At 48.1% G+C, this 26,703-nt stretch overlaps 13 protein-coding genes across 13 annotated transcripts; 7 read left to right on the top strand and 6 right to left on the bottom strand.

Moving 5' to 3' along the window:
* The first annotated feature begins 1,266 nt into the window (after window positions 1-1,266).
* On the top strand, window positions 1,267-3,066 carry ASPGLDRAFT_41548 (homoserine kinase). Its single transcript, XM_022545433.1, has 3 exons — window positions 1,267-1,871; window positions 1,929-2,227; window positions 2,284-3,066. Exons 1-3 carry the CDS (start codon window positions 1,451-1,453, stop codon window positions 2,626-2,628), a joined length of 1,065 nt encoding a protein of 354 aa, XP_022406186.1. The 5' UTR covers window positions 1,267-1,450; the 3' UTR covers window positions 2,629-3,066.
* A 272-nt stretch (window positions 3,067-3,338) lies between these two features.
* Window positions 3,339-3,787, top strand: ASPGLDRAFT_114798 (signal peptidase complex subunit 1; the record flags this gene model as incomplete). The annotated part of the gene is made up of 3 exons (XM_022539638.1): window positions 3,339-3,386; window positions 3,441-3,500; window positions 3,587-3,787. 3 exons carry the CDS (start codon window positions 3,339-3,341, stop codon window positions 3,785-3,787), a joined length of 309 nt encoding a protein of 102 aa, XP_022406185.1.
* A 266-nt stretch (window positions 3,788-4,053) lies between these two features.
* ASPGLDRAFT_116059 (SCF ubiquitin ligase complex subunit HRT1) lies at window positions 4,054-4,552 on the bottom strand (the record flags this gene model as incomplete). Its single annotated transcript, XM_022539740.1, has 3 exons — window positions 4,054-4,152; window positions 4,229-4,378; window positions 4,442-4,552. 3 exons carry the CDS (start codon window positions 4,550-4,552, stop codon window positions 4,054-4,056), a joined length of 360 nt encoding a protein of 119 aa, XP_022406184.1.
* Window positions 4,553-5,397: 845 nt separating this feature from the next.
* ASPGLDRAFT_41544 (uncharacterized protein) lies at window positions 5,398-7,097 on the top strand. The gene has a single exon (XM_022545432.1). It carries the CDS (start codon window positions 5,522-5,524, stop codon window positions 6,920-6,922), a length of 1,401 nt encoding a protein of 466 aa, XP_022406183.1. The 5' UTR covers window positions 5,398-5,521; the 3' UTR covers window positions 6,923-7,097.
* A 1,878-nt stretch (window positions 7,098-8,975) lies between these two features.
* ASPGLDRAFT_63002 (serine hydrolase domain-containing protein) lies at window positions 8,976-10,529 on the top strand (the record flags this gene model as incomplete). Its single annotated transcript, XM_022548607.1, has 6 exons — window positions 8,976-9,080; window positions 9,162-9,353; window positions 9,442-9,532; window positions 9,667-9,736; window positions 9,789-10,212; window positions 10,413-10,529. 6 exons carry the CDS (start codon window positions 8,976-8,978, stop codon window positions 10,527-10,529), a joined length of 999 nt encoding a protein of 332 aa, XP_022406182.1.
* A 1,978-nt stretch (window positions 10,530-12,507) lies between these two features.
* ASPGLDRAFT_21616 (uncharacterized protein) lies at window positions 12,508-14,203 on the top strand (the record flags this gene model as incomplete). Its single annotated transcript, XM_022543113.1, has 2 exons — window positions 12,508-12,518; window positions 12,631-14,203. 2 exons carry the CDS (start codon window positions 12,508-12,510, stop codon window positions 14,201-14,203), a joined length of 1,584 nt encoding a protein of 527 aa, XP_022406181.1.
* A 328-nt stretch (window positions 14,204-14,531) lies between these two features.
* Window positions 14,532-15,902, bottom strand: ASPGLDRAFT_41536 (thioredoxin domain-containing protein). The gene has a single exon (XM_022545431.1). The coding sequence runs from the start codon at window positions 15,466-15,468 to the stop codon at window positions 14,725-14,727; it is 744 nt and encodes a 247-aa protein (XP_022406180.1). The 5' UTR covers window positions 15,469-15,902; the 3' UTR covers window positions 14,532-14,724.
* Window positions 15,903-16,359: 457 nt separating this feature from the next.
* On the top strand, window positions 16,360-17,682 carry gmtA (GDP-mannose transporter; the record flags this gene model as incomplete). The annotated part of the gene is made up of 4 exons (XM_022543112.1): window positions 16,360-16,596; window positions 16,667-16,754; window positions 16,816-17,187; window positions 17,243-17,682. The coding sequence occupies 4 exons, from the start codon at window positions 16,360-16,362 to the stop codon at window positions 17,680-17,682; spliced, it is 1,137 nt and encodes a 378-aa protein (XP_022406179.1).
* Window positions 17,683-18,343: 661 nt separating this feature from the next.
* Window positions 18,344-19,619, top strand: ASPGLDRAFT_115596 (25S rRNA (uracil2634-N3)-methyltransferase; the record flags this gene model as incomplete). Its single annotated transcript, XM_022539701.1, has 2 exons — window positions 18,344-18,488; window positions 18,562-19,619. The coding sequence occupies 2 exons, from the start codon at window positions 18,344-18,346 to the stop codon at window positions 19,617-19,619; spliced, it is 1,203 nt and encodes a 400-aa protein (XP_022406178.1).
* Window positions 19,620-19,694: 75 nt separating this feature from the next.
* Window positions 19,695-21,095, bottom strand: ASPGLDRAFT_31204 (FYV10 family protein; the record flags this gene model as incomplete). Its single annotated transcript, XM_022544025.1, has 4 exons — window positions 19,695-20,126; window positions 20,180-20,374; window positions 20,442-20,981; window positions 21,042-21,095. 4 exons carry the CDS (start codon window positions 21,093-21,095, stop codon window positions 19,695-19,697), a joined length of 1,221 nt encoding a protein of 406 aa, XP_022406177.1.
* A 459-nt stretch (window positions 21,096-21,554) lies between these two features.
* cbf5 (pseudouridine synthase CBF5) lies at window positions 21,555-23,453 on the bottom strand. The gene is made up of 5 exons (XM_022545430.1): window positions 23,222-23,453; window positions 22,964-23,120; window positions 22,264-22,895; window positions 21,982-22,208; window positions 21,555-21,917 (listed from the first exon to the last, which is right to left on the bottom strand). Exons 1-5 carry the CDS (start codon window positions 23,331-23,333, stop codon window positions 21,591-21,593), a joined length of 1,455 nt encoding a protein of 484 aa, XP_022406176.1. The 5' UTR covers window positions 23,334-23,453; the 3' UTR covers window positions 21,555-21,590.
* Window positions 23,454-23,525: 72 nt separating this feature from the next.
* ASPGLDRAFT_161938 (uncharacterized protein) lies at window positions 23,526-25,278 on the bottom strand. The gene is made up of 5 exons (XM_022542499.1): window positions 25,124-25,278; window positions 24,877-25,055; window positions 24,729-24,826; window positions 24,266-24,314; window positions 23,526-24,201 (listed from the first exon to the last, which is right to left on the bottom strand). The coding sequence occupies exons 1-5, from the start codon at window positions 25,156-25,158 to the stop codon at window positions 23,771-23,773; spliced, it is 792 nt and encodes a 263-aa protein (XP_022406175.1). The 5' UTR covers window positions 25,159-25,278; the 3' UTR covers window positions 23,526-23,770.
* A 242-nt stretch (window positions 25,279-25,520) lies between these two features.
* ASPGLDRAFT_109883 (uncharacterized protein) lies at window positions 25,521-26,595 on the bottom strand (the record flags this gene model as incomplete). The annotated part of the gene is made up of 2 exons (XM_022539565.1): window positions 25,521-25,888; window positions 25,956-26,595. Coding segments are annotated over 2 exons (1,008 nt in total), but the record flags the coding sequence as incomplete, so codon positions are not given.
* Between the last annotated feature and the right edge of the window lie 108 nt (window positions 26,596-26,703).

The raw sequence follows: 26,703 nt of genomic DNA, 5'->3' as shown, positions 1-26,703 counted from the left end.
GCCCGCCAACTTGGCTGAGTGGTGAGCAACGAAAAGCGGCTGCGCCGTAGTCGTCAATGAAGGGGAGAAGAATCGACAGAAAACAGAAACCTCTTTCCGTATATTCTTCTATGACGTTAAGTCGGGAAAATGTTCAGAACAAAGAGAGAAGAGATGAAACAGAAACACAAACACAACAAAATATGGGGGGGGAGGGACAGAACAAAACCAAACATAAATGGCAATGAGTCAACTGAATCGAGCGAATGGGTGGAGGTTTTATAAAAACGTGAAAATCCAGGAGTGAAAGCAGTAGTGGAAGTTGAGAAGGTGTGGAAGTTGCTTCGGGGGAAAAGAGACGAATCACAGGGTGGCAAAAAGTTTTTTTTTGCGCGGCCGCCGCAGCACTAAGGATTATTAGTGTTGTGACAGAGAGAAATTAACAAAAAAATAAAAATAAAAATAAAGAAAAATAAGAAAACATAACCTCACAGGTTATGTGACTTATCTAAGGGGGAAAGAAAATAAGAGAAACAGAATGGAAAGAGAGAAATATTTGGCTTATTTAAAGCGCAACGGAGAGGGGCATCAAAGCAAGTCAGAGACTAGAAGCTCCATTCGAGGCAGACGCATAATAACAAGAGAGGGAAATAGACCGGTGATGGCCCCGGCTCAGTTTAGCCGCAAAACAAAAGCCCACCGGAATGTCCGTTGGAGTATTTTCTCCATAGAGCAGCACTACATGATAGTACTCTGAGTATGTTCTGGACGGTCTGGACGTGGCATTACTACACCCATGTGGTCGAATCTTGAAAAAGCAAAGTTTATTTAGCGAGAAGATTCCAATGATAGAGCAGTAAAAAAAAGAGCCGATCTGATTTGGTGTGGCTTGAACTCACGGTTCATACCATAAATGCCTTGGAATGTATGTAGGAAAGACCTAAAATCTGTAATATTCACTGCATGAAACTGCCGGCTTGGCTCAAGACTATCACCGCCAGATCTCATGATAGTACAGAGTACTCTGTAAAGAGTATGGTATTTGCACATCCCACGGTTGGTCCGGTGCAACCGGATTGCTGGTTGCAGGAAATATGGGATAATTGAACTTCAGATGACTCTTTCTGCAGCCCTGAATTTGACGGCACATGATTAGGTATCTGTGCATCTGTACGGATACTCTATAGTATCTCTGTTCTATCACTTCTTACCGTGTCGTGGCTAATCCCCTTTCGGCAAGAGGGGGATGATGACCGCTCCACCGCCCGACGTCGGCCCTCGCGGGGGGGCGGCAGAAAAAAAAGTAAGGGCAAAAAAGAGTCATTGGAGGATATGTCTGTTGTTGATTGACGAGAAAAGACGGTCAATTGCGGCTATTTCTTCTCCGGTCCTTGAATTATTGCCAGTTCCCTCCTTGATTCATTGAACCTTGACCAACTCCAATCCGTTCCACTCTTCTTACCCACCCGCCATGGCCTCTTTCGTTATCAGAACGCCCTGTTCATCCGCCAACATTGGTCCTGGCTTCGATGTGATCGGCCTGGCCCTATCCCTCTACCTTGAGCTTCATGTTACCGTTGACTCGTCCAAGTCATCGTCGCAGCAGCCCCTCAACTGTCTGATCACGTACGATGACCAGAGCAAAAGCACCGAGAAGATCAGCTTGGACCCCGAGGTGAATTTGATCACCCGTGTAGCGCTGTATGTGCTCAGATGCCACGACCAACGGGCCTTCCCTTGTGAGACCCGTGTTCATATCGCCAACCCCATTCCTCTAGGTCGGGGTCTGGGGTCTTCCGGTACTGCGGTTGTAGCCGGTGTGATGCTGGGAAATGAAGTTGGTCGTCTGGGATTGAGCAAGGACAGACTACTGGACTACTGTTTAATGATTGGTACGTGGAATGATGCTACATTGAATAGCGCATTTGCTAACTCTTCCCTTCCTACAGAGCGTCACCCGGACAATGTCGCCGCATCATTATTCGGCGGCTTCGTTGGAACTTACCTGAACGAACTCAAGCCCGAAGACGTTGCTCGGACAGAAATCCCTCTTAGTGAGGTTCTACCCGCGCCTGCCGGTGGAATTGATACCGGCAAACAGCCCCCAGAGCCCCCGCTGGGCATTGGTCATTACAGGAAGTTCCAATGGGCCAAGGAGATCAAGACGATTGCCATCATTCCGGACTTTGTGGTGCCCACTGCTAATGCACGGAATGTGCTTCCCACGTCATACTCTAGAGCTGATGTGGTAGGTCCTCTTACGCCGCTGACGGTGACTCAGAATGCTCACTAATGCGCGAAAAGGTCTTCAATCTGCAACGTGCTGCTCTGCTTCCCGCAGCATTGGGCAGCTCCCCACCGGACCCCGATATGATCTATCTCGCCATGCAGGACAAAGTCCACCAACCATACCGCAAGACCCTCATCCCTGGGCTGACGGAGGTCCTCCAGTCGATGAACCCAAGCACGCAACCTGGTCTCTTGGGTATTTGCTTATCGGGTGCAGGACCAACTATCCTCGCGTTGGCCACTGAGCGATTCGAAGAGATTGCGGGCCGCATTATCTCTCAGTTCGAAGCCAACGACATTTCTTGCCAGTGGAAGCTGCTGCAACCTGCCCAAGAAGGTGCCACGGTGGGTTATTCTTAATGCAACTCGGGAGTTAATATAAAGGGAATATACAGCGAGTTTGTTACATTGGATGATCCCCTTTTTTCCATTAGAAGACACGCGGCACATGATACTGTTTGGGTTCCCACTGTTTCCGTTTATAGACGATGCTGAGAGGAGAAGAAAAAGTCGGTGAGACCTCTTTCTTGCTGAAAGGTCACATTGACGGACTCTATATCCGGCTTGATGTTTGTCTTGCATCTGCATCCTTCTTTTTTCCTTATGATTCGTGATTCGGTCCGAGGAGTGTTTGATGATTCGACATGAGAGCGATTGGTTATTCAAAGATTGTTCATAGACTTGGTTATGGAGTGAAATGAACATTATTCTACGAAGGTTCACCGTTTGATATCTTGCATAACTATGGATTGCATTTGTTACTGGTAGGAGTAATTCTTGTGGAGCAGTAATCAAGCGCCTTTCTATTACAACTATATTTTATTTTCTACTTCTATTCAGACTCAGATACCCCAAATTGAATGTTAAATTAGAGTATAACCTGATATTTTACTACTATGAGACAGTAATGTTACCATCTCCATCCAAGGCCTCAAGGCGGTAACAAGGCGCACTCCGCAGTCCGCTCCAATCGACCACCTAGACCACCATTATCACCCACGTCAAGACATACAGTCAACCTTTTGCATACGATCTATACAAACAAAGCCAGCACAACGACAAAAACGAAAATGGATGACATCCTCGCCCCGATCCAAGACCTATTCGAAGGCCAGATTGTGAGAACCGCATCAGCCGAATCCCAGGCCACATTGCTAATCGATACTGGATAGGACTTTCAAGGTCAGCGCATCGCGGAGATACTGTCTACGGTTCTTTTGATTATTTCAGGGGTTGGTTTTCCTTTCTTTCTTTTGCCGTGTGGTTTTGAGGTTGCTTTGGGCATGAGCAAGGCTAATGGTGTTTTGTTTGCTACTAGGTCGTCGCGACGATCGTCGGATACGTTTACCAAGATATTCACCTCACGCTTTGGATTGGATTGGCTGGGACGCTTGTTACTGCTCTTGCGGTTATTCCCCCTTGGCCTTTTTACAATCAGAACCCCGAGAAATGGCTCGTCCCTGGGGCCGGGAGAGCGGCCGGCGCAGGGATCATGATAGATGGTGTTAAGGTTTCATAAAAGCAACATGGTTTTGTGTTTCGCGGTGGTGACTTCGATGATATATAATAGCAATGCATTCAATTGTTTTTCTCTTTATCTGAAACCCATCGCTGAAGCTCTGAAAGATCAATACCGTAACGCCGTCTTAAGCCATTTCCTGCCCGATCGGGGGCCGCGTTCTAGGAGCATACATCTCTCTGCATGAGATGAACCGCCGAAAGTCGAGTTCGTGAGTGACAGTAGATGTTTGTATAGCAAAACACCCAACGTCGAGTAGCTGTCGTTTACCGACCATACTTCTGGAATTCCCAGTCTCTGTTATCCAAGGGGCAGACTTGACGAGTCTTCAACCAACGGGATATGCAGTGGAAATGGAAGGCGTGCTAGAATAAGAAACTCAGGTCAGCTCGGTTGATCGATAGCAAATTGGTCGATAGCAAACAACAGTGCTCAACTTACGTTGCAAATTCCCCATGCAACTGTACACTCCTCATTTGTGGACGAGCCTTGGTTTGCTTGACACTCGATGCACAGATCCATGATATGGTTACGGCAAATAGCACAGTTGTCGACAACAATATCCCATGCCCAGAGAGCAACCGCGTTCCACTAAACAAATGCCAGTGGTTAGCGCCTGGCTTCAGTAGCTTGACTGATAAACCTGTGGTGTACCTTCTTGACCTCGAATCTCTTCTTTCCATCATTAGCACCCTCGGACTTGGAAGTTCCCTTGCCCTTGGCCGCGGGCTCTGCGGCAGCTTCCTTCATCTCGACATCAGCCATTTTGCTGTTCTGGTCTTGTAGATATTAAGATCGGTCGCACGGACGAAGTCGAGTGTCAATAGGCGCTGGTTGCGTAGCTAGACTACTATTCCGGGGCGGTGTTAGACGCTGATTTTGAGGCGGTCGGAGCTGGAGGTAGCAGAGTGTACGCACAGGGTACCTAACTAGTTAGATATTGCTAACTGACGTAAGTAAGAGTGTGGGAGGGGCAACTAGCAGTCTTTTGGGCATACTTTTTGAAACACAAAAACCACTCTGTTTGTCGCGCTAACACTAAAAACAACAAGCACTGATCCGTGACCAAAAAGAACCTCTGATGTTATTATTGTTGTTGTTGTTGTTTTTGCCTCCAGTGGCGCTTAAATTGGAGAGAGAAAGCAACTCATAGGCAGAACCAACAATCCAACAGTCAAACAAGACGGTTAGTCATCGCCGATCCCCGCTTAGGGTACCAACTTGAAGCCTGCTTTCATTCATCCCCGTCCTTTCCTTCCCTTCTTTCTCTTCTCTTTCTCTTCTCTTCCTTTCCAGGAATGTTCCTTTCTATCATCAATTATTGATTGTTTACGGAGTCTATTCGGTTTCAGTCAGCAATGCTTTAATTTCCTCCTTTTCTTATCCTTCAGTACTTTCTTTTGCGACCTAGTTATGCACATCGTTTGGAGTTTTGATTTGGGCCACTCCTTGCACTTACTCTGATCCTAATATCTACACCACCTGCGACCGAACTTACTATCGTCAACCTTCACCTTCGAATCGTTTCCTTCGATTAGCGCACCTTTTTAAGCCTCTTTCGACCTGACTATTCTCCTCGCTGCTCTTATTCAATATCGACTGCTGGACAGTATCTCTTGATTCGTTACTGTCATTCGTCTATCTACGTCTCTTATCCTTATCGCTTCTGATTTTTGACCCACAAAAATCATCGTCTGCTTATTTTTCCTATCACCTTCCAAGCAACTCGTTGCCATGTCGGCTCAGATTCAATCGCCTACGCCTCCAACCCCCAAGGGGCCTCGGAATAACCGGCGCCATCCGAAGAAGACCACTACACCACACACCCAGAAAGCTACTTTGTTAACCACTCCCCCATCATCGCCGCCCAGGAATCTTAGCCCTGGGGGAGCAGCAACCGACTCATCGACCAATGTTAATTTGTCCAAGAAGAAGAATCCACGATCTGCGAAGAAACCGCCGCAAAATGGGCCCAAGGGCTCTCCGTTCAACAATGGGCATCGCCATACCTCTTCGCAAGGACCCACAAATACCCCGCAGGTGAAGGACAGCCCTCATTATGCAGGTCCGACATTCCACGCATCTCCTGCTCCCTCGGCCCTTCCCATGCCCAGTTTCTTTTCCAAGTCGATGCCTGAGTCAGACCTTGCACCCACAGCGGAGTCGGAAAACGAAGGCTTAGAGGGTGAACCGGATCTCGAGACCACGCCTTCGAAGCCAAAAGGTCGTCCCCAACCATCGAGCCAAGGAGAGCAGTCGACCCCGCTAGATTTCCTGTTCAAAGCGGCAGTGGAGGCGCGAAGTGCGCAAGCACAGCGCAGCCCGGAAACAAAGCCCACGGTCCGTTCTCCCCAAACGGATTCGAAAGCTCTTCCACAACGTAACCCCAATGGCTTCGCCGGTGGGATGTTTCCCATAGAGATGGAGAATGTCGGATCGCCAAATTTCCAAATTGGACCCTCCTTTGCTACATCTTACAAGGACCGTATGGATGCGCTCCGCTCTGCCAGCTCCCCGTCTCAGTCCCCTCAGTCGCTGGCGGAAGTTGATGAGGGCGAGCGAAAAGCGAAGACCGAAGCACTCAAGAGCTTGTTGCTGAATCCTCGACCCCAGCGCCCATCGTCTGCGTCTCCTCTCGTGTACACTCAAGCAAACAGCGTAAAGGAGCGTCCAAACCCCAGTCCGAATGTGCCTCATTTTGCGACTCCATCACGAACGATTTCGGGTCCACCAGCGACTGCTTCCCATGGCTTTTCAAATGAACAAAAGCAGCCGCCATACACGAATGGGATCCATTCCCCGCTTTCGTATGCCCGATTGGGTGGGCCGCATCCATCCATCTTGAGGAAAGAAATCCCTACCTCGGGCCCTACTTCGGCGGGTGTCACCAGCGAAGCTTTCCCTTTTCCTTCGCCGTACATGGGTTACAATCAGCCTGATTTCCCACCCCGCTGTGCGCCACCGCCGCAGTACAGGTCTCCAGCACCCTACTCGACTGCATCGCCAGCAATGCCGGCGCATTCTTCTCCCCAAGTCCTTGATACTAAGAAGATGGAAGACGACTTGCGGAGGATTTTGAAGCTTGACGTTCATTCAAGTTTTCCAACCAACGGCGTTCAGAGTTCATTTGCATGATTCAGCGAGCGTGCCTTGTTTGGTCCAGCAGTATTCGGGATCAGTATGCTCCTTTCCTGTTTTTCTTCGATTTTCTCTCGGACCGAACCGAGCCCATTTCTTGCAACTCGATTTCTTGAATTTGAATCTGCCATTTTTTTTCATGCAGCGAACATGTTACGCAACTGATTTTTTTTTTTTTTTTTTTTTTTTGTGTACCCTCGTGGTCGTCCATTGTTTCTGTGTTGTTTCGTCCCTTTTTGGTCATGACCTCCAGTGGTCACAGTCTCTCGTCTCGATCCTCTCTTGATGACATGGTTTCCGATGTTTTTTTGCCTATCATGGTTCATGTGAGGGACGGTTATTCTTGTGCCTCGGGGTTTCTCGGTTCTTTCGCGGGGTTATTATTTTCTGATACCCCCTTTGGTTGCATCGAACCCGGAGTCTGGTGGTTCTTGATTTTTTTTTTTTTTTTTTTTTCTCCCTGGGTGTGCTTTCCTTTCCGGAGTTTGTTGGTTGAAGATGGTTTGATGTCAGCGACTGCGAGCCGCTGGTGATACTCGCGCTCTTTTCCTTGATACCATCTGGCACTACTCTTGTTCTTTTGTTTTCTTTTTTGAAGGATGGCCTGCTCGACAGGGCAAAGTCATTCATTGCACTTTTTCGTTTTCCTTAGCTTAGTCTGTTATTATTCTTGTTATATATGCTTGACGGCGCGCATCCAGCCGGCAGGTTTGATCATTTTGGATCGTGGAACTCCGAGTCTGGATCCGCCATACATTTATGGGAGGGATGAAGTTTTGATTTCGGTTTGGGATAGTCATGCTGACACGGTGTTGGCTGGTATCTCTGGATGACCGAGTTTCTTTTCTGTTATGTTTATCAACCAACTTCTTACATTCTTTTGAAATGAACAAACCAGTCACTCGTTTATCTTTTTCGTGCCATAGGCACACCTTCACCATAGAATTTGCGTAAGCCCTGACCTGCAAACAGAGAGTTCCTGAAAGAACGGCCCGGCGGTACGGAGTATGCTATCCAATCTCGCGACTCCTGCACCATGACAATACCGAGCTCAAGACCCCTTTTCTTCTTTCTGTCTTGTTTCATCTCTTCAGGACAGAAGTTGATGATTGGATATAATCCATTTCTCTAATATCCGCCGTCTCCGCTGGGCTGATTACTTGTGGAGTTGTTCTTTGGGGTACTGTACGGGGTAGTACAAAGTACGAAGTAACTCAGGGTGATGGTGGAAAGGCTACGAAGTTTTGTGGCCTTTGATATTCATTTTCCCATCGCGGCGTCGCCGCTTAAAAGCGCCCTCCAGTCAATTTCTAGAACAGGCTGAGCGCGACTACCGCGAGGGGAATAATTAGAATATAATATAGAAGACGAGGGACTAGCCCCAGGAACTAATAGGGGCTTGAGGTCTAGTCTCGGGCCGACGACACACTGTCATGGCTTTAGATGGATGATACGTCTCCAAACACCACCCCAGCATATTAGATGTCTATTCACAAAACGTTGGTTAAATTAGATGTTCATGGAGATATAAGTGCCCTCAACCTAAGAGGTAATAGCCATGGTCGAAAGACGAACCGGTCAGGTAAAGAACCAGGACTTGCGCTATTATGTTGATAATTGACGTGCTTATGGGCTGCTCCGGGGTAACATGATGAAAGTAGGTGTGATGTTCAATGAGGCTTCTTATCTTGCTTTGTAGGTGTGGAGTTTTTGCAGGCTAACAAGGCCCATTAGTCGTACAATGCTCCTATCAAAAAGTCGAAAGTCCGAATACTCTACTATATATTCGGACACACGTATTTAATAGCTTAAGCCTGTCGCCTGGGGTATTTATATACGGAGTTAAGACGACTGCAGACTCCGGGGATCGTCCGTTGAATTGCGGAGTATTGACTGCTGTCATATCCCGCTTCAGAGCATCTCATACCCGGGCTTAGAACTATGTATATATTTGTGAAATTTCTTTCCAAAATACCATGGCCAGCATTTCTACCATAGTCCTTTCCTCTGGCTACCATCAAGGGCAAGGCAATCTTCAAACGCGACAATCATGGCGAAGCTCCAAGCCACAGCAGTACCTCAGCTGAAAGCCCAGATTTATGCTGTGACAGGGGAGCCCGATGGGGTCCCGGGCATCGCCTTCGCCGCTGTGAATGTAAGAATCTTAGAATCATTTAACGTCTGGTGTCCGCCTGTGTGGCCTATGTGTACTAACAGATATCTTTCCTTTCCGCAGAAATCCGGCGACGTGATCTTCGAGCACGCTTCTGGCAAGCTTGGCTTCGGCCGACCAGAGCCAATGAAGCTGGACAGCATCTTCTGGCTCGCGAGCTGCACGAAGATGATCACAAGCATTGCCTGTATGCAGGTAATTGAGAGGGGTTTGCTCAAGCTGGATGATGTCGAGCTAGTTGAGAAGCTGTCCCCTGTTAGTGTGCCTTACCCAGGTCGAAGGAAGAAGCCAGGAGGGAGGCAAGCGTGAGAACAGATTAAATCAGCTGACAGTGTGTATACAGGAGCTGAAAGCCGTGCAAGTCCTCCAGGATGACGGCACATTGGTGCCCAAAGAGAGAGGAATCACGCTTAGAATGCTGTTGACCCATACATGTACGTCCTTACCATCGACCGATCCCGTTGTTATCTCGCAAGGCTGAGACTATTCCTTCTCGCTAACCGGCTTTGGCTATTCGTTCTTCAGCAAGAGGCTACTCCGTTCATACGAATCAAGAGGCCTGGACGAGTTCACCGTACTTACCACAAGATCCTCAGCCAGCCTCTTCTGCACCAGCCTGGTGAGAGGTGTGAGTACGGGTAAGCATCCTCACTCTGAATATCATTCAAAAACCCTAAACTTCTTCTATAGCATCAGCATTGACTGGGTTGGCCTCCTGGTTGAGCGTGCCACTGGCGTCTCCTTGAACGACTACTTCCAGGAGAACATATTCGCTCCTCTGAACATCAAAGAACTAAATATGTTCCCAACCCCTGAGATGCTCTCCAGGCTGTGCTTTATGAACAAGCGCGCCTCAGACGGCAAGGTCTCGCTCAATGAATACGGCCACCTCAGTCGCAGCCAATTCTTGGCGCATACGCCCGAGGAGAAGAAAGTACTCTTCAACCATGGTGGCCATGGCTTGTTCGGTCGCCCCAGTGAGTATTTGCAGATCATTTCTATGCTTCTGAACGATGGCACGTATCCTAAGACGGGGAACAAGATCCTGGAAAAGGAGACGGTCAATGAGATGTTCACGAATCAGATCCCACAGTTCCCGGATTTTGGGCGACAAGTACGTCTGCTCCCTCCCTGCATACCCTCTTTCTCACTTTCCTCCATTCACACTGTATTGCAAAGGCAATCTGACTTTTTACTCCATCCAGATAATCGACCCATCGCGCGTCGACCTGACGAACCCCTACTCCGACTTCTACCCGGAGCCCAACAATCCGCCGCAAGGCTGGGAGTTAATCTTCTTCCTTCACTTTACAGGACAGCCACACGCATTCCAAGGGTACGGCCTGGGGGGCAGGTCTACCGAATGCGTTCTGGTGGTGTTATCGCCAACGCGGCATCGGAGGCATGATTGCGGCACAGATCTTGCCGTAGCTTGACGCGAAAGTCTTGGGTCTGTGGGGAGGACTGGAGGCGTCCATTGATGCGGCTCTTGGATGAGAAGAGAAGTAGGGAGGGTTAATAAAGAAAATAAGGTGGCTCTGTGGGCAAAAGAGGGAAGGCGACTGTAATGCGGGAAAGTCCGCATAGAATAAGAGACAGCAGTGAAGGTTATTTCCAGCACATTATCCAGGTCCTTCCTAACGTCTTCTTTCTCATGGTATTGGTAGAACTTTCAAACTATCAGAAGGAAATTCTAGTGTATCGTCGGGTTGTTAGTCTCTGAAAACACTCGACCCACAAGCCACCGCATGCTGTTAGTATGCAGTCAATAACTTAAACTTTCTATATTGAATTCAGAATGGTCAACAACATGGCTGGAAAGGAGTAACTACAGGTCGTATATGGCCGCATTATTAACAGCGGCAATCCGGCAAATACGGATGGAGCAGGCCCACGGCAATCCTTCTAGAATCCTTTAGTTCGATCTAGTGGAGACGGCGGCTGTCCTAGCGCTGCAAAAGGTTGCCATGAAAAATGAGAAAATGGCGGAAATTTAAGGAAGCAGGGCTGATAATATTATTACTGTAATCCCTAGAGAAGACTATGGATGGGGGATTGTATAGGGGAAGGTATAATAACCTATAATTAGTTACTACCTGTCCCCCTGGGTGGATTATTACTGGAGATTTCTATTATTATTATTATTGTTATTATTATTATTATTATTATTATCAGGGACTGAGCAGGGGTTTAGGGGCGTTTTGAAGAATTGGGCCGAATGCACGTGCTGACATCGACATCGATAGCTGTATATGCCTGTTTGTATACAGAGCATAGGACGAATACGAATAGTGAACAAGAGAATATCGAATACTATAGATAGATTTATGTGTGCTTATCAAGAATCATCAGCGAGATCTGAACAAAATGACGACAGAAATGTTCTCAGCAATTGGGAATAGTATGGAGTACAAAGCACTGATATTCTTTGATATCATATCATTTAAGCAAAGATAAGAGAAACCGCAATAGGACAATTGATTCCGTATACCTTCAGAATGTTGACCGTAGACGGAAGGACAGAGGAATGCGGCGTGGACATTGAGGTCATGATCAACGGCAACCGGCAGTCAATCAAGCACACAAAATAACGGATTGAATGTCCCTGGTACGGAGTTGAGTACAGGTACTCTGTACACTATTATGTACGGTAGTAGTAGTACCACTGGATAGTTGCCACTGGGCGGTCTGGGACCGGAACCAGCACCTTCTTCCAGGGGGTTTTTATATAGATAGACACAGGTTGATGCTCGCTGTTCTTTTCTTAGTGTTGCTTAATAGTTCACTAGCACTTGTCAGTATTCAGTGCTAAAGAAATCGTGGTCTGTCGACAAAGTTCATTCAAATATCACTTTACCACTTGACTCCCATCGTCAACTTCATTCTCTTTTAAATAACCAAATTAAAAGAAGAAATACATTTAAATACAGTGAGTGAGAGGGTGGTGGTTGCTCTCCCTCGCTTTGGGGTCCTGGCAAATTATCTCCCCCATCTGGCCCATTCCATCTTCTTTCTCTCTTCTCTCCCTCTCTCCATCTCTCTTCCTCTTCCTCTTTTCTTTTTAATCTTTCTCTCTCTCTCTCTCTCTCTCTCTTTCTCTCTTTTCTTCTTCTATCCGCTTCCTATCTCTCTTTCTTTAATACTCCTTCCTTTCCTCACTACTCCTTCTGTACCGGAGTCTCTGGTACAGCTGTCCTTGGTTCTCCCGATCGTGGTTCACTCTCTTTTTTTGCCTCTGGCCAACCATCGACCAGTTCTTCAATTCCCTCTCTTTCTCCATCCTAATCTCCCTCTTCTTCGTGTTCTGTCCACGCTAGTACGAGATTCCCTGCACCGGTTCAACCTGCCAATGACGCGCCGTCGCTGCATATAAACACGAGGAAATTCATTTGGTGATTGAGTGTCCATCATGGCGAATTTGTACGTTTCTATTTCCTTTTGATTAAAGGGAGAGGGGGAAATAATAATTTAAAAAAAATAAAAAAATAAAAAAAAAAAAAATAAAAAGAAACTTGTTACTAACTTCTTGCAGTGTCAATTCAACATGGCGCTCCTTCTGGCATACCATGACCTCCTATGACCGCCATGCGTCCCATGACTCTCCCTATCGCACCGGCAGACACGTCCCTCTGAGCCAAAGCCGCGATGACCCTCTTACCTCCGTTGCAACAAGCGCCATCGATTCTCGCGCAGATTTAACAAATCCCTACGACGATGATCCCAAGGCGTCAAATCCCAATGGCTGGGCGGGTTCTCCCACCGGCGTCGGTTCCCCTACTCGCCCCTACTCCCCCGGAATGAGATCGTTCTCGTCGAATAAACGGATGTCGCAGGAGCAAGGTGCTGATGGCGCCGGGGATATCCAAATGCAAAGCTTCCAGGACGGTTCCCCGCCGCCTCCCCCGGTTGCCCACTCCTGGAAGAAGATTGAGCGCTGGTTGGAAAACAATTATGAAGAACTGTTTGATAATCTCTGTGAAGGTTGCACTCAGAACGATATCAATGAGCTGGAGCACGAACTGGATTGCACTCTGCCACTCGAATTTCGGGAGTCGTTGATGAGCCATGACGGTCAGGAGCGTCCGGGATTGCCCACCGGTGTCATCTTCAGTTGCATGTTGTTGGACTGCGAAGAGATTGTGCAGGAGTGGAAGAACTGGAGGGTCGTCAACGAGGAATTTCTCGTCAACTCACCAATGGGCGCAAGCGTGCTTCCTCCCAAAGTGACCGCAAGCTCCTCGTCCTCCGCACCACCGCCCGCTCAGCATGGTAACAATCCGTTGTGGCGCCAGGAGCTCCTCGAGCGACAGGATTCGCAACCCGCTGGTGCCGTTCAAAAGGCCTACGCTCACCCCGCCTGGATTCCCGTGGCCCGTGACTGGGGCGGCAACCACATCGCAATCGATCTGGCACCGGGTCCTTCCGGCAAATGGGGCCAGATCATCATCTTTGGCCGCGACTACGACTGCAAATACGTGATTTCCCGGTCGTGGGCTTCATTCCTCGCCACGCTGGCCGATGATTTCTGCAGCGGCAAGGTCATTGTCGAAGAAGAAACCAACGAACTCAAACTGAAGGAATTCAAATCCCAGAATGTCGAGCCTCCGTACTTGGAGATCCTCCGCTGGAGAACCGACCAAAAGTACGGCCGGAGACCTCCCCGTCGCAAGGGTCCCAACGGCCTCGGCCTGAACACCGGCAGCAAATCGGGCAAAGAGTCACCGTATGGAGGTTCGACCCCGAACGAAGAACGTGGACGATCACCTCATCGGTTCTCTGGACGTGGATCGGCCCAGAGCCCCAAGACTCAATTCGGAATGTCCAGCCCTCTCGCTCGTGTGACAGAGGAAGCCCCAAGCCCCGTTAATCCCACGGCGGAGGACGGACTACCTGAATCGTCCGGGAAGGAGAATGAAAAGGAGTCTCAGAATGAGGATCTACTGGATGTAGCCACTCCACAGGTTAGCGGCAAGGAAAACGAAAAGGCGCCTGAGAAGGAGGATGAACAGAAATCCGAACAGGCAGCGAAGCACGAATCGAAACCGTCATCTCCTGCCGCTCTGGACTCAGAAGTCTTGGGTGAGATGAAGAATGTGGCCATCTAGGTCAGGTTTCTTTGCGACAATTCACATTGACCTGTTCGTATAATAATGAATTTCCTTTCTTTTTTTCTCCCCCCTTTCTACTTCAAATTGATGGATTGTGCGTAAAGATTGTTCTGTTTCCCTGTTCCTCCTGTATAAAATTCCAGGCTTCATTCTTCGTTTATCCCGGTGGTACTGTTAGCTGTGAGCATCCTTTTTCTATTGTCTTTTTCTCGTTCTGAGGACGACTTTTCTTCTTTTTTCTCTGGATTCGTCTACATTGTCAGTGTAAATTTACTTGATGATCATGCAGTATTAGTCTTGATATCAATTTGTCTTCTGTTGTTGTTTTTTTTTTTTTTTTTTTTTTTTTTTTTTTTTTTTTTTTTTTTTTTTTTTTTTTTTTTTTTTTTCAATTCGACAAGACCAGTTTCTTCTCTACATGAAGTTAGAAATGGAAGTGCTCCAGTGTCATAGTATACAACAATGGTGGTTTGCATGCATGCTTGCACCATATCCAACAATAATCCATTATATACATCTTAGTCCCAGTCGTCATCATCATCGTCGTCGTTCCGATTTAATCGTCCTCCGCTTCGAATAGCCCGTCGAGGGCCACGTCCAGTGTCCTCATCCGAGCCAGCAGAATCATAGTCGTCATCATCATCATCATCGTCACCCTGCTTGATCTTGGCCTGCACAAGAATTCCCTTCCAAAGCAACCTCTTCTCCAGAATGGCAATACTAAATCCATCCTTTCCGTCACGTCCCCCAGACCCCAACCCCTCAAACCCAAGAACCCTCTCAACGCCAAGCCCATCCTTAAATCCAATCACACAAGGCAGCACCTTGATCTTCAACTTCTCCACGATAAACGGCGTATGCCGCACATCCACCCGCGCAAACTTCACTTCATAATGCCTCGTCGCCAACGTCCGAATATGCTCGTCCATCACCCCGCACCGCGCAAAATCCGGATGCGCAAAATGCACCACACATTTGTGCGTGTTTGTCGTAAAGCCCAGCACGGACTGGTCGCTCATTAGGGTTGGGTAGAAGGTGTCGGTTATGATTGTGCCGGCACCACCACCGGCAGCAGGGTTGGAGGCGAAAGAGGAGGGATCATGAGCAGGGCCATTTTTGGCAGAGGCGTATTCGGCGTTGAGTTGTTCGATGCGGTTTGCGCGGTAGGCAGAGTCGTCTTCGTTTTCGAGGGCTGCGAAGAGGGCTTCATCGTCGAGGTCGTCGGGGTCTGAGGTGGTGGTGGGTTCGTGTTTGGAGGTCATTTTGTTTTGGTTCTGTTTGTGAATATTTCTGTTTCTCTGTCGTCGTCTGCGTCTGTGACTGTCACTGTCACTGTCACTGTAACTGTAACTGTAACTGTGACGGGGTTTGTTTTTGTCTATTTGTTCGAGTCCGTGTCAGGAAGTTCGTTGCTGGTCGTGAGGGTGCAGTGAGGGAGATGTGAGGAGATTGATTGATTTTCGCGTCGATCAGATCAGGATAGATAAAATTAAAGAATTCGGAATTCAAGTTAATTGACGGTATAACAAGTGTGAAAGAGATGTTGCTAGGTTGAAATAGTCGTATACTGGGTGAAGATCACCACTGAAAAGATTCTCGAACAACTCACTCCCGGAGTAGAACGAATTGGAGTAAAGAGATTATCCTGATTATCCTTTCTCCTCTGGAAATAGAAGCAATTGTAGCAATATTCTCTATTCCTCACTCTTTTGTATAGATTCAAATCTCTCGAATCTCTTGTCAGGGTGAATCCCGCTAAGTAAGCACGGCCAATCAATATCCCAAATCCCCCAAGTCCGTTTCTTTTTTCTTACTTTTCCTCTTCTTTCACTCCTTCTCTCTCTCTCACGCACCTTTCTATTCTTCTCCTTGTCCTCCTTCTCTTCTTCTTCCCTCGTCTTACCTAACAGGGAGAGACTGTCGCTCGTTTCGTCGACTCTCTCGCTGCCCCTCGTCGCGTTCATCCCTTTCCCTCGCCCGGGATTGTTTGACGGCCTGCGTTGTCAAGTGTCAACTTGTCTAGGTCGCCTTTATTTTATTTTATTTATTTATTTATTTTGACCGACGACCGGCTTCTTAAGGTTACCAACAACCGGATTGTTTACACCTTTTCCCGTTCTGAAAAGCCCCGTTCTCCTCCGCACATCGTCACAATGGCCGAAGACAAGAAGTCCGATAACTATACGATCGAGATGGACAAGTTGGATCAGGGAAACAGTCGCACCTTCGAGGCACCTCCCCCGCCTCAGCCGCGAGCTGCTCCTCCAGCGAACAACCCGATCCTGCCGGTGCTGGCTTACTGCGGATCTTCGATTTTGATGACTGTCATGAATAAATATGTCTTGTCCGGTACCAACTTCAACCTCAATTTCTTCTTGCTTTGTGTGCAGGTATGTGTGGAAGGCATAATGGAGTGGTACGCTCTTTTTACCGGACGTGTACGACTAACTGGCCATCTAGTCCGTTGTGTGTATTTCCGCGATTCAGGGGTGTAAGACCGCTGGTCTTATTAACTACCGTGATTTCAACAGTGACGAGGCGAGGAAGTGTATGTATTCTTCATTGAAACGTGGGCGCAAGTGCAGTGTCTGACAGGTGTCATATTATAGGGTTCCCGATTACTCTGCTTCTGATCGGTATGATCTACACCGGTACCAAGGCGCTTCAGTTCCTCTCGATTCCCGTCTACACCATCTTCAAGAACTTGACTATCATCCTTATCGCGTACGGAGAGGTGCTGTGGTTCGGTGGCTCCGTTACTGGCTTGACGCTTTTCTCTTTTGGCCTGATGGTGTTCAGTTCGGTTATCGCCGCGTGGGCCGATATCAGATATGCGCTTGAGAGCAGTGGAGACGCTACTGGCAAGATCTCTACTTTGAACGCTGGATACATCTGGATGTTGATCAACTGTCTTTGCACGTCTTCCTACGTCCTTGGAATGCGCAAGCGCATCAAGTTGACCAACTTCAAGGACTTTGACAGTATGCTCCCCGGTTTCTTCTTGATCCTTTTCACACGTATCTAACTTGTCTGCAGCTATGTTCTACAACAACTTCCTGTCGATCCCCGTCCTGGTCGTTCTCTCCGTCTTCACTGAAGACTGGTCGTCCGCCAACATTGAGCGCAACTTCCCCCCTGCCGAGCGCAACAACATCATCTTCGCCATGATCCTCTCTGGTGCCTCGACTGTATTCATCTCCTACACCTCCGCCTGGTGTGTCCGTGTGACCTCGTCCACCACCTACTCAATGGTGGGAGCGCTGAACAAGCTCCCCATTGCGATTTCCGGATTGGTCTTCTTCGACGCCCCCGTGACATTCCCCAGTGTGTCGGCTATCTTTGTAGGCTTCGTCAGTGGTATCGTCTATGCCGTTGCCAAGATCAAGCAAAACGCTAAGCCCAAGACTGGTGCTCTGCCGACTTCGAATCCGGTCAGTGCTAGCAGCCAGAGCATGAGAGATTCGTTGCGGTCATAGATCTGTGTCCTGGCGAGCATCCTGTCATGATGACATGTTTGTCTTGCTCGTTGTGGCTTCTCGCAATCGACTGAATTGATGTGCTGGGTTTGATTCTGATGACTCGCGTTGGTGGCTTCTCTTATACAGCGCATATTATTATTACTTCATTCTGGCAGCGCAGAGGCGCTCCGTCGTTGCAAGTGTGATTCTTTTCTAGTAATATTGTTATTTTCTTAGTCTTTTCTTTTTATTTCGATACGATTCGGGCGTGTCTGTTATTTGCTGGCTTTGAAGCGATGTTTGAAAATAGACTCGTCGATGTTGGATGAAAAAAATAGTTTCATTTCTTTGGTTTGTCTGTTTTCTGTATATATAATTTATTTTTCATCCTCTACTTTTAATGGATTATAGAATATGTTGCTACCTTCATTCATTTCAATGATGTATCCGTAGATCTAAAATATATATCTCGGAACTTATATTTGACCGGAAAATCTTTCGGTAGGTTTTGATAAGATCTCAAATATCAATTTTCAATTCTCAATAACACATATTTCAATTGGCACAACAATAACCCTTTCATACTTGAAAAATGCCCAAGGCAAAAAAAGCACGAATTGCAGCCGCGCAAGGTGGTGGTGATGCTAAAAGAAAAGCCAACGACAGCAATAAAAAGAAGATGAACACATTTCTCCGACTATCGACGACCAAGAACAACAATAATGATACCAAGAAAAACAAGACCAATAACGGCAAACAAAAAAAAAACCAGAGACCAATTGTCCCGTTTGGGAGGAATGATCGGATTTTGTTAATTGGCGAGGGTGAGTTTTCTTCCATCATGCCTTTATATGGCTATATAAAATGTTAGATATATATGTACTGATGAATCGACAGGCGACTTCTCCTTTGCTCGTTCATTGGTCGTCCAGCACCGGTGTCGGAATGTACTTGCGACATGCTATGATTCCAAAGATGACCTGTGCGGGAAGTATCCCCAGGTAGAAGGGACTATCCAAGAAATCCAAAATGTATTCCTGAAGAAGGATAAGAAGCGCAAGACAGACGGGGACGAGACAGGTGACCACGATGGTCAACCAGGGCCATCGGGTGAGAATGATGAAAATGACGAGGAAGACGACAAGCAAAAAGACACAGAAAAAGCACAGGCCAAAAACAAAAACAAGACAAACCCCAAAGTCCTCTTCTCAGTCGACGTCCGAAAACTCGCCCACCCCTCTGCTGGAGGAGGAAAAGATGTCCGGATAGGTTTCCCACGACCACATCAACACAAACGCCCTGCGTGGCTGGAGGCTCGTCATGCTGCCAATAACGCTAATAAAAAGAATAACTCTGGCGGGCAAGGGAAAGGTGAAGGGGGTCCGTGGGATATCATCTGTTTCAACTTCCCACATGTGGGTGGGTTGTCGACGGATGTGAACCGGCAGGTGCGGTTTAATCAGGAATTGCTTGTTGCGTTTTTCAAGGCTTGTGTGCCACTTCTGTCGCGGCCGGTTGATGGCCATGGTGTGGTTGATGATGAGTTTGAAGATGAGGATGATTGGGGGGAGTCGAGTGATGACTCTGATGAGGACGGTGATGGAAGAGAAAAGAGCAAAGCCCGGGCAGAACCAGGACAAATATTGGTTACTCTATTCGAAGGAGAGCCGTATACTCTATGGAACATCAAAGATCTTGCTCGACATGCCGGGCTAAAGGTGGTCACCAGCTTCAGATTCCCCTGGGCTTCCTACCAGGGTTACTCGCATGCGCGGACTCTAGGACACATTGAAGGGAAACATGGTGGACGAGGTGGATGGAAAGGCGAGGATAGAGATGCCAGGATGTATGTCTTTGAGCTTGGAGATGACCACGCAACGGCTCAGTTCAAGGCAGATGCCAGTGCAAAGAAGAAGAGGTCAAGGAACGAATCGGACAGCGATGATAGTGATTAGAACATGTCCTAATAGTAAAATTCCCATTTGATGCAGTAATTACTTATCCTTCATCCTGGACTATGGGATGCCATGTTACATGATGTACACTCTCTTCATGTCGCCCTCCTCGAAAACTTCGCCGGTAGTTGGGTCTTTGATGGTCCCTGCTTCGACACAACCAACCTTCTTGTTCATATCCAACAGTCGTTCTTGCCCGTACACCCTACCGTTCGGCAAAACGATTGGATCGCTTTCGATGTAACTCTTCGTGTGATGTGCATAGGGCATGTTCCGTGCCAGCTCATTCAACTCGGTTGAACAGATCGGACAAACAGAAGTTGTGGTAGAGAGTGAATTAGACCTCGATGAAGTATACTCCGAATGGCAGGAGGGCGTCTTCAGCGCTGACAAACCAGCAGATAACGCAATATGTAATAGAGGGCGTGACGGTAGCGACAGAAGTTCATGGTGAGTACGAACAAAGAGTTCCACGAGATGAGTCCATCGAATTGAAGAGTACATTGCCTGCAACGTGATTAGCCCGGTGACTTCCTTACTATAAGGGGCCCGATGCATACCCTGTAAGGCTCGGCCTTAGTATCGCGAGGGAATGCAAGAAGTCCTGCAGCATGGCTGATTTCGGTCGACTGAGTCTCCATATACGGCGTAAGATATTTCTTTGCATGCAACATTGCCTCGAGCAGCTTTTTCTTATCCCCAGTTCGTATCATTTCGATGTACTGCTGCAATCGCAGTTCAAATTCCAAGTTATACTGCAAAGCGTCAGTCATCCCGGACCCGGCTCGAGTTGGAAGGCAGATCGAACCCAGAATAACATACCTGACTCTTCTTTAGACCTGCTTTATTCTCCCCGCACCATTGTAATGCCTCCTTGGTCTCTCCGCGACGTAGACTATCCGCGATCCGCTGGCACTGCACGAAAACATTGATGTCCACGAGATCCTCAATACCCTTCTCCTGCGCCAATTGCTTCGCACTCCCCGAATACCCAGACCGGAGCATATGATCCACCATCAACCGGTCCAACCTAGTCCTAGACCACTCATCATATTTAACATCCACCAGACTGGGGATCTGATGCAGACTCTCCAAATGCTGTATGCGCTTCTTCGACTGATCCTGGACCTTCTTCTCTTCTCCCTGTAGATTTTCCATCTTCCGCTTCAGCCCTTGCATGCGGGATATCATCGCATCGAGCGCGGCAAGTGTCTGGTCCGGTGTGTGAGACCCCGATAACGAGTTATTGGCGGCGTCTTTGAGTGCTGGGAGGACATTTTCCTTTTCGCGCTCGACGACCCGTTGGACGGACTTGAAATTTCGGCGGGCGAGTTCGTGGGGTAAGCGGAGGAGCGGTTGGTCCTATTTGAGTATAAAATGTTAGCTGGTGAGGCACGGATTGCTGGATGATGCAGGCAATACCAAGAGAAGGTGGTTCTCCGCATTGAGTTTCGTTGACGTGAGCTCCGCGGCCATGGCGGACTGTCCTTTGCGGTGGTTTCTGTAATTCTTGTTCCTTTCCTTCTTAAATTATGACTTGCCTCTGGGTTCTGATATAAATCAATAAACAGGAAACTGGAGTGAAGCTGAATGGCGTGGAGTTGGTTGCTTGCTACCTGAGGTGGCACGGAATCCGCGCGGAGATCAAGTGACCCCGTGACGCCACAGGACTAAGCTTACGGTGATTCATTCCTGGTTGAAGATGAAATTCAAAGCAAATGACAATAAACAAGAGTAATTTTGACCCAGAACTACATAATCCTAGAAAGTAGCAACAGACTTGAGATACAGTAAAATCAGACAGAACCCCTTTTCAACCCAAGACTCCAATGAACGACGGAAAAGACAAGAAACAATATGTTACAGGAAATATGCCCAGATGAAGCCGCAACAGGAGAATGCATGGGACAACAGCATTCTGAAAGAGCGACACTACCATTAGAGCCGGGCAACGGACTTCCCTGAAGACGTTTAGTCGCTGTCACTATCCTCCTGCTGCTTGGACTTTCTCCGCTCTTTTTTCTCCTTCTTCTCCTTCTTCTTGCGCTTGCGCTCCGCTCGCTCCTCTGGAGTTTCTCCATCGTGTCTCTTGCGCTTCTTCTCATCGTCCTTGTCGTCGTCGACTTCCATCTTGTTCGGGGAAGATGGCTCTTCCGCCGGTTCGTCCTTCGGCGCAGGTTCAGCGGCGGGCTGGGCGGAAGCTTGAGGCTGGGCAGAGGAATCATCCTCAGCCACGTTGTAATCCTTGTAGTCGCTCTTCCACTGGGCGGGAGTAGCCTCGTTGGTTCGGCCATATTTCTGTAAGGTAATCAGTATCGCAGAACGCCATTTATATCCTTAAAGACTGCGTCGCGCAACTTACGTCCAACTTGCCAGAAGACTTGAGTTTCTTCTTCTCCAAGGCCACAGGACCCAGACCCCATCTGCGGGGGTAGAGGTCACGCTCCATGATACAGCGCTTGACCTTGGCAACAACACCGTGGTCGCAGGTGGACAGCTCGACGGTCGACATCTGGGAAATACCAATGGCAATAGCCTCACCCTTGGTGGTCATAAGGACAACCTCCTCGTGGGCATCAATGCCAGCCTCTAAAGAAGTGGTCAGTAACTGAGAAAAGAGGAATGCATGTGACCACAAGCTTACCGAAACGGAGGAGACCAGGAATCATGAGCTTTGCACCGTAGCAGACGGCGTTAACAGCGCTGTCCTTGACGACAATACGCTTGTAGGTCGTGAGAAGACTCTCAAGGGGACTGATGACCCTGCGCAGATACGATTCGTCGCGCTGGTTGTCATACAGCCACTGCGCATCCATAACATCGTGCAAAGTGACCATGCCCTTGTTCTCGTCCATAGCTCCACTGCGCACACGACGGAGCTCCTGCATGTGCGCACCGACGCCGAGAAGAAGACCGAGATGGACACACAAGGTACGAATGTAAGTTCCTGCCTCGCAGCTGACCCAGAAAACACCAAGGTGTCTATCATTGTCGAACTCGAAAAGCTTGCTCTCGTGGATGGTTCTGATACGAAGCTGGCGCTTGACAGCCGAGATAAGAGGCGGCCGCTGGAAGAGAGCACCGGTCAAGGTCTCCAAAGCACGTCTGAACTGGGCCTCGCCACCGGGGATCTTGTCGTGGAGACGGATAACGCAAACATATTCCTTTCCGGCGCCTTGTTGCGACTTGACCAAACGAGTCGCACGGTCGACACAAACGATCAAGCATCCGGTGACCTTCGGGTCGAGGGTACCACTGTGGCCGGTCTTGTCGGCCCTAAAAAAAAAAAAAAGCACGCCTTTTCAGCATATTGTCCTGAAATTAAAATTTCATAGGAGTGTTACCTCAAGATCCTCTTCATCCACGCGACAACCTCATGACTGGATGGGTTGGAAGGCTTGTCCAGGTTAATCACACCGGAATTGACGTAGGACTTCAAGTCACGCTTGAGAGGCGAGCAACCGGCGGGAATCGGGGTAAAGTGACCGGTTCTGACAAGAACTATTGGGAGAAAAAGTTTTCTAATCAGCTACACTGCACCTTGAAACGCTCAAAAAAGGACAAGAGGTAGAAGAAAGAACAGGAGAATATCATTGACATACGCTTATCGTAGTTCTTGAGCAGAAGAGGCCAGTCTGCTGTGTTAATGTTGCTGGAGCCGGCCTCCGGCTTGATGGTGTAGTCCACCTCTTCCTTAGCCACTGTGTTTGCCATTTTGGCCAAAAGAAGACACAATTTGGCTGGCTAGAGAAATGTAAGGTAGCCAGGTGGTTGCGCGCGTTGAAGAAAGGACCGCTGGGTGGAAGAAAAAAAACTGCACCTGCTGGACCGACGCTAGCGAGAGAAAAGAAGGTTGGCAAATTTTCCATCCAGTCGAAGTGCGGCGAGTGCTCCAGTATCCCGAAACGGTTTAGCGCGTGGATCCACTTCTGTTAGCATCACGTGACTTAATACCACCGAAAAGGCCATCCACATGGAATTTCGAATTATTACTATGGAGTACGGAGTACAGTATGTATTACTAGTTCAGAGTTCAATGGGAGCGCTTCAATCTAACTGCTGCAGTACTCCGTATTTAGGGCTTCAAACCCAGCGACTGATAATGACCACACCATCACAATTCGGTCTTGCTCATGAATGCCTACAGTTCTTTAACCACCGCCCAATCTCCTTCCTGTTCCCCTTCCACTCCACGAGTTTTGAGTGGAGGAGGTCCAACCTCTCGGTTCTTCGGACGCCGGGGATGCCGATGCCGGGGTTTGTCCTGTTGATCGGTAGGCTGTTCCATAGGATCGATACGTTTCACGCGATGTTTTGATGAAAAGCCTTCTGATGAAGCCTGGGGTCGTAATGTAGTTTTTGCCGCCGCCAAATGCCGGGTAGATACGCGTAAGGAATTCGTACATGTGGGCAGCGACGATTCCCATACTTTCTAGTAGCGCAGCACGCCAACCAAAACGGACCATCGTAATCACAAGCATGGCCCAAGGGAGAAACTCCACACGTATCTGAAAGAAATAGAATCTGGTCTTTATTCCCTTGTTATGATGGGCATAGGTGTAAACAAACGCCAGGATCAATGCTATTATGCATTATTAGCATTGGAGACAGCATCTCATATTTCGGGTGCTGCAGCGAGAGCTCACCGGAGGTAAAGATTCCACCTTCCAAGTAGCAGCCTGCGGTGAGCTTCGGCTTGTCAGCATGGGAATCAATTTATAGCTACTTCAATAACGAGTCCGGGAAATGAATGAGAGTCCATGCTATTGAGAGGATATAAGAAGCATATATAAGGATTGTAATGAAGAAATGTAGGGCACCATAACCACCAACGTGAACTTATTTTATCACGCTGGCTATCTCAAAGGTATTCCCACCATTCCTACACCGCATACAGCCCGAAAAGTTTGCGAATGAATGGGTGTACGAGATGCAGGGGTGATCTTCCTCGGTTCCAGGAACCGCTTCAGCTAGTTTTCGGCTGGGCGGGCAGATAATCCGAGGTTTGAAAAAGGAAAAAAGACGATGTCTCGTCCGATATGCAAAAGAGAAGTATTGGCCAAGTCCTATGCAATTACGCATTTGGATCGGATGAGCTCTGTGACTTACCAAAATGACAGTAGCTACGAAGAACACATAGGTGAAGAAATCACCAGGGCCGTTGAGCCGCGGCGAGTTTGTCTCCAAGGCGCTGCCATAGGTAAACACTACCATTAGGTTAGCATGGCAGTAAGCCTGGGCCATCACGAAGCCGTACTGAAGTAAAGATCAAATATAAAGTCGAGTTGGGGGCCCGTCAGTAGAAACGATGACCCTAGTCGCCATACTTCCGGCGGGAACTTGAAGACAAGTCTTGTCAAAAACGGAACATAATAAGCACTGTGTAGGCCACCATAGACTAAAAGGGACTGGACAAAAGTAAGTGCAGTCAAGGTCCTATTGTTAGAAAATTAGCAAAGATCGACCATCGGACGGTGATAGACACAAAAAAAAAAAGTTCGTACCTAGTGACAGGAGGAGCAGACCAGAACTGGTCCATTGTTAATGAATAGTAAGTGGTTTGGTTGAATCAAATTGGGGATTTGAGGACTCTGCAGCTGTACATCACACTGTAAGTCCTCGGTCCAGTCGGATAATTTTTAGTGAGGAGAGAGAAAGAGAAGAGAAAATGAAAGTTTTCAAGCGAAATAAAAACGTGTGCTCGCTAGCTTCTCTTCGCTTAAAGTTTTTCCGCTTCCGCCCCATTGGCAGTACGATTCCGCCTTACCCAAAGTAGTAATACGTTCGACAGTCGTGGATGTACTGTTCAAACAAGGACTACATATCATCTAACTCACGGATTGACTTCAAAAACCGCATTCCGTTCCCATAAGCCTTCAATATCCTTATTTATACAGCTTCTGTTTGCACGGAGCCTCGCACGGCAAGGCCTCCTTCAGGACCTTCAATCCACACATCCCATGCATCAATCCTTCTGCCAGTCTTCGGCTTACCGCAGACTATCAGCTCCTCATCAACATAAAGTGGAGCCAAGTTTCTATATTCAATGCCCTTAATGAAATGCCGGGGTTGTAGATGCCCTTGCATGGCTGTAAGCAGCAACATCAGAGTCAATGGACCATGTACAAGAAGCTTCCGGTAACCTTCCATGTGTTGGGTATAAATTTCGTCGAGATGAATCAGATGGGCATTGAATGTGAGAGCCGAAAACCGAAAGAGCAAGGACTTGTTTGGTCTTATTCTATAGCGGAACTGGGCATCCGAGGGAGCTTTAAATGGGAGAAGAGTGTCAGTATCATCCTATTTACTATAAGAATGAATCGAAGAAATGCGCACGTTTAATGATCCTGCTAATTTCCCCAAAGTATTTTTTGTCATTTTCGAGCTGTTCCTGAGTCTTCTCACGCATAAAGATCAAATTCCGAGTCTCAATGACCGACGCCTGTCCGTTTTCTTCCTCGTTCTCTGTCCATATTCTCTCCTTTATATCGTGCTCCTCCTCCTCATCCCGTTCTTTCACGACGCCCACCCGTCTTTCGATGCTGACCACAATCTTCTCCTCTCCCTTTAGGCCCTTGACCGTCACGTCGCGAATCGTTTCCAGACATACAGCCCTACAGCCATCTAGAAGCGGGCCGCTCAGCGTTGGAAACCTTACTTTTCCGCCTGCCCATAGACGCCTGTTGAATGGGTCTCCGGGGCTATGTAAGATATCAGTGCCGTCAGGTAGTAACTGGGACAGTGTAACTTGAGGAGGAAAATAGACCAAGTGGTGGCCTGGTGCCATATGAAGCGGGGTCTCAATTGAGGGAAGAGTCCTGCTCTTCAGCACAAACGGCTGTTGGTTTGGGAAGAGATCAGTTAATGTCGCATTCAGTAAGTGAGACGGTTGAGGATGTAGGTAGTCATAGAATAAAGGAAGCTTCCGTGTTGTCAATTCCCGATTTAAACGTTCAGAGAGTGAGGAGCATGAGCGCGATAAGGCAGCTGAAACCCCTTGTCTCAAGTGCAGGTATTGCAATGGCTTCCTTTTCATTGGCGAGGAATTGACCTAGCCAAGCCGCGCATCAAATAAAATGAGTTG

The sequence above is a fragment of the Aspergillus glaucus genome (assembly GCF_001890805.1).
Source record: "Aspergillus glaucus CBS 516.65 unplaced genomic scaffold ASPGLscaffold_1, whole genome shotgun sequence".
Classification (NCBI taxonomy): Eukaryota; Fungi; Ascomycota; class Eurotiomycetes; order Eurotiales; family Aspergillaceae; genus Aspergillus; species Aspergillus glaucus.
The sequence above is the reverse complement of the archived record's forward strand: the minus strand, read 5'-3'. Positions and strand labels throughout refer to the sequence as shown.

What these genes read in the sequence shown, in the direction of transcription:
- ASPGLDRAFT_41548 (XM_022545433.1), top strand. Translation starts at nt 1,451, where the DNA reads ATGGCCTCTTTCGTTATCAGAACGCCCTGTTCATCCGCCAACATTGGT. An exon ending in GGACTACTGTTTAATGATTG is followed by an intron (nt 1,872 to 1,928) that starts GTACGTGGAATG and finishes CCCTTCCTACAG; the next exon opens with AGCGTCACCCGGACAATGTC. An exon ending in CATACTCTAGAGCTGATGTG is followed by an intron (nt 2,228 to 2,283) that starts GTAGGTCCTCTT and finishes ATGCGCGAAAAG; the next exon opens with GTCTTCAATCTGCAACGTGC.
- ASPGLDRAFT_41544 (XM_022545432.1), top strand. Translation starts at nt 5,522, where the DNA reads ATGTCGGCTCAGATTCAATCGCCTACGCCTCCAACCCCCAAGGGGCCT.
- ASPGLDRAFT_41536 (XM_022545431.1), bottom strand. Translation starts at nt 15,468, where the DNA reads ATGACCTCCAAACACGAACCCACCACCACCTCAGACCCCGACGACCTC.
- cbf5 (XM_022545430.1), bottom strand. Translation starts at nt 23,333, where the DNA reads ATGGCAAACACAGTGGCTAAGGAAGAGGTGGACTACACCATCAAGCCG. An exon ending in TCCTGGTCTCCTCCGTTTCG is followed by an intron (nt 22,209 to 22,263) that starts GTAAGCTTGTGG and finishes CCACTTCTTTAG; the next exon opens with AGGCTGGCATTGATGCCCAC. An exon ending in AGTCTTCTGGCAAGTTGGAC is followed by an intron (nt 21,918 to 21,981) that starts GTAAGTTGCGCG and finishes ATTACCTTACAG; the next exon opens with AAATATGGCCGAACCAACGA.
- ASPGLDRAFT_161938 (XM_022542499.1), bottom strand. Translation starts at nt 25,158, where the DNA reads ATGGACCAGTTCTGGTCTGCTCCTCCTGTCACTAG. An exon ending in TCTGCTCCTCCTGTCACTAG is followed by an intron (nt 25,056 to 25,123) that starts GTACGAACTTTT and finishes TTCTAACAATAG; the next exon opens with GACCTTGACTGCACTTACTT. An exon ending in TCGTAGCTACTGTCATTTTG is followed by an intron (nt 24,315 to 24,728) that starts GTAAGTCACAGA and finishes CATGCTGACAAG; the next exon opens with CCGAAGCTCACCGCAGGCTG.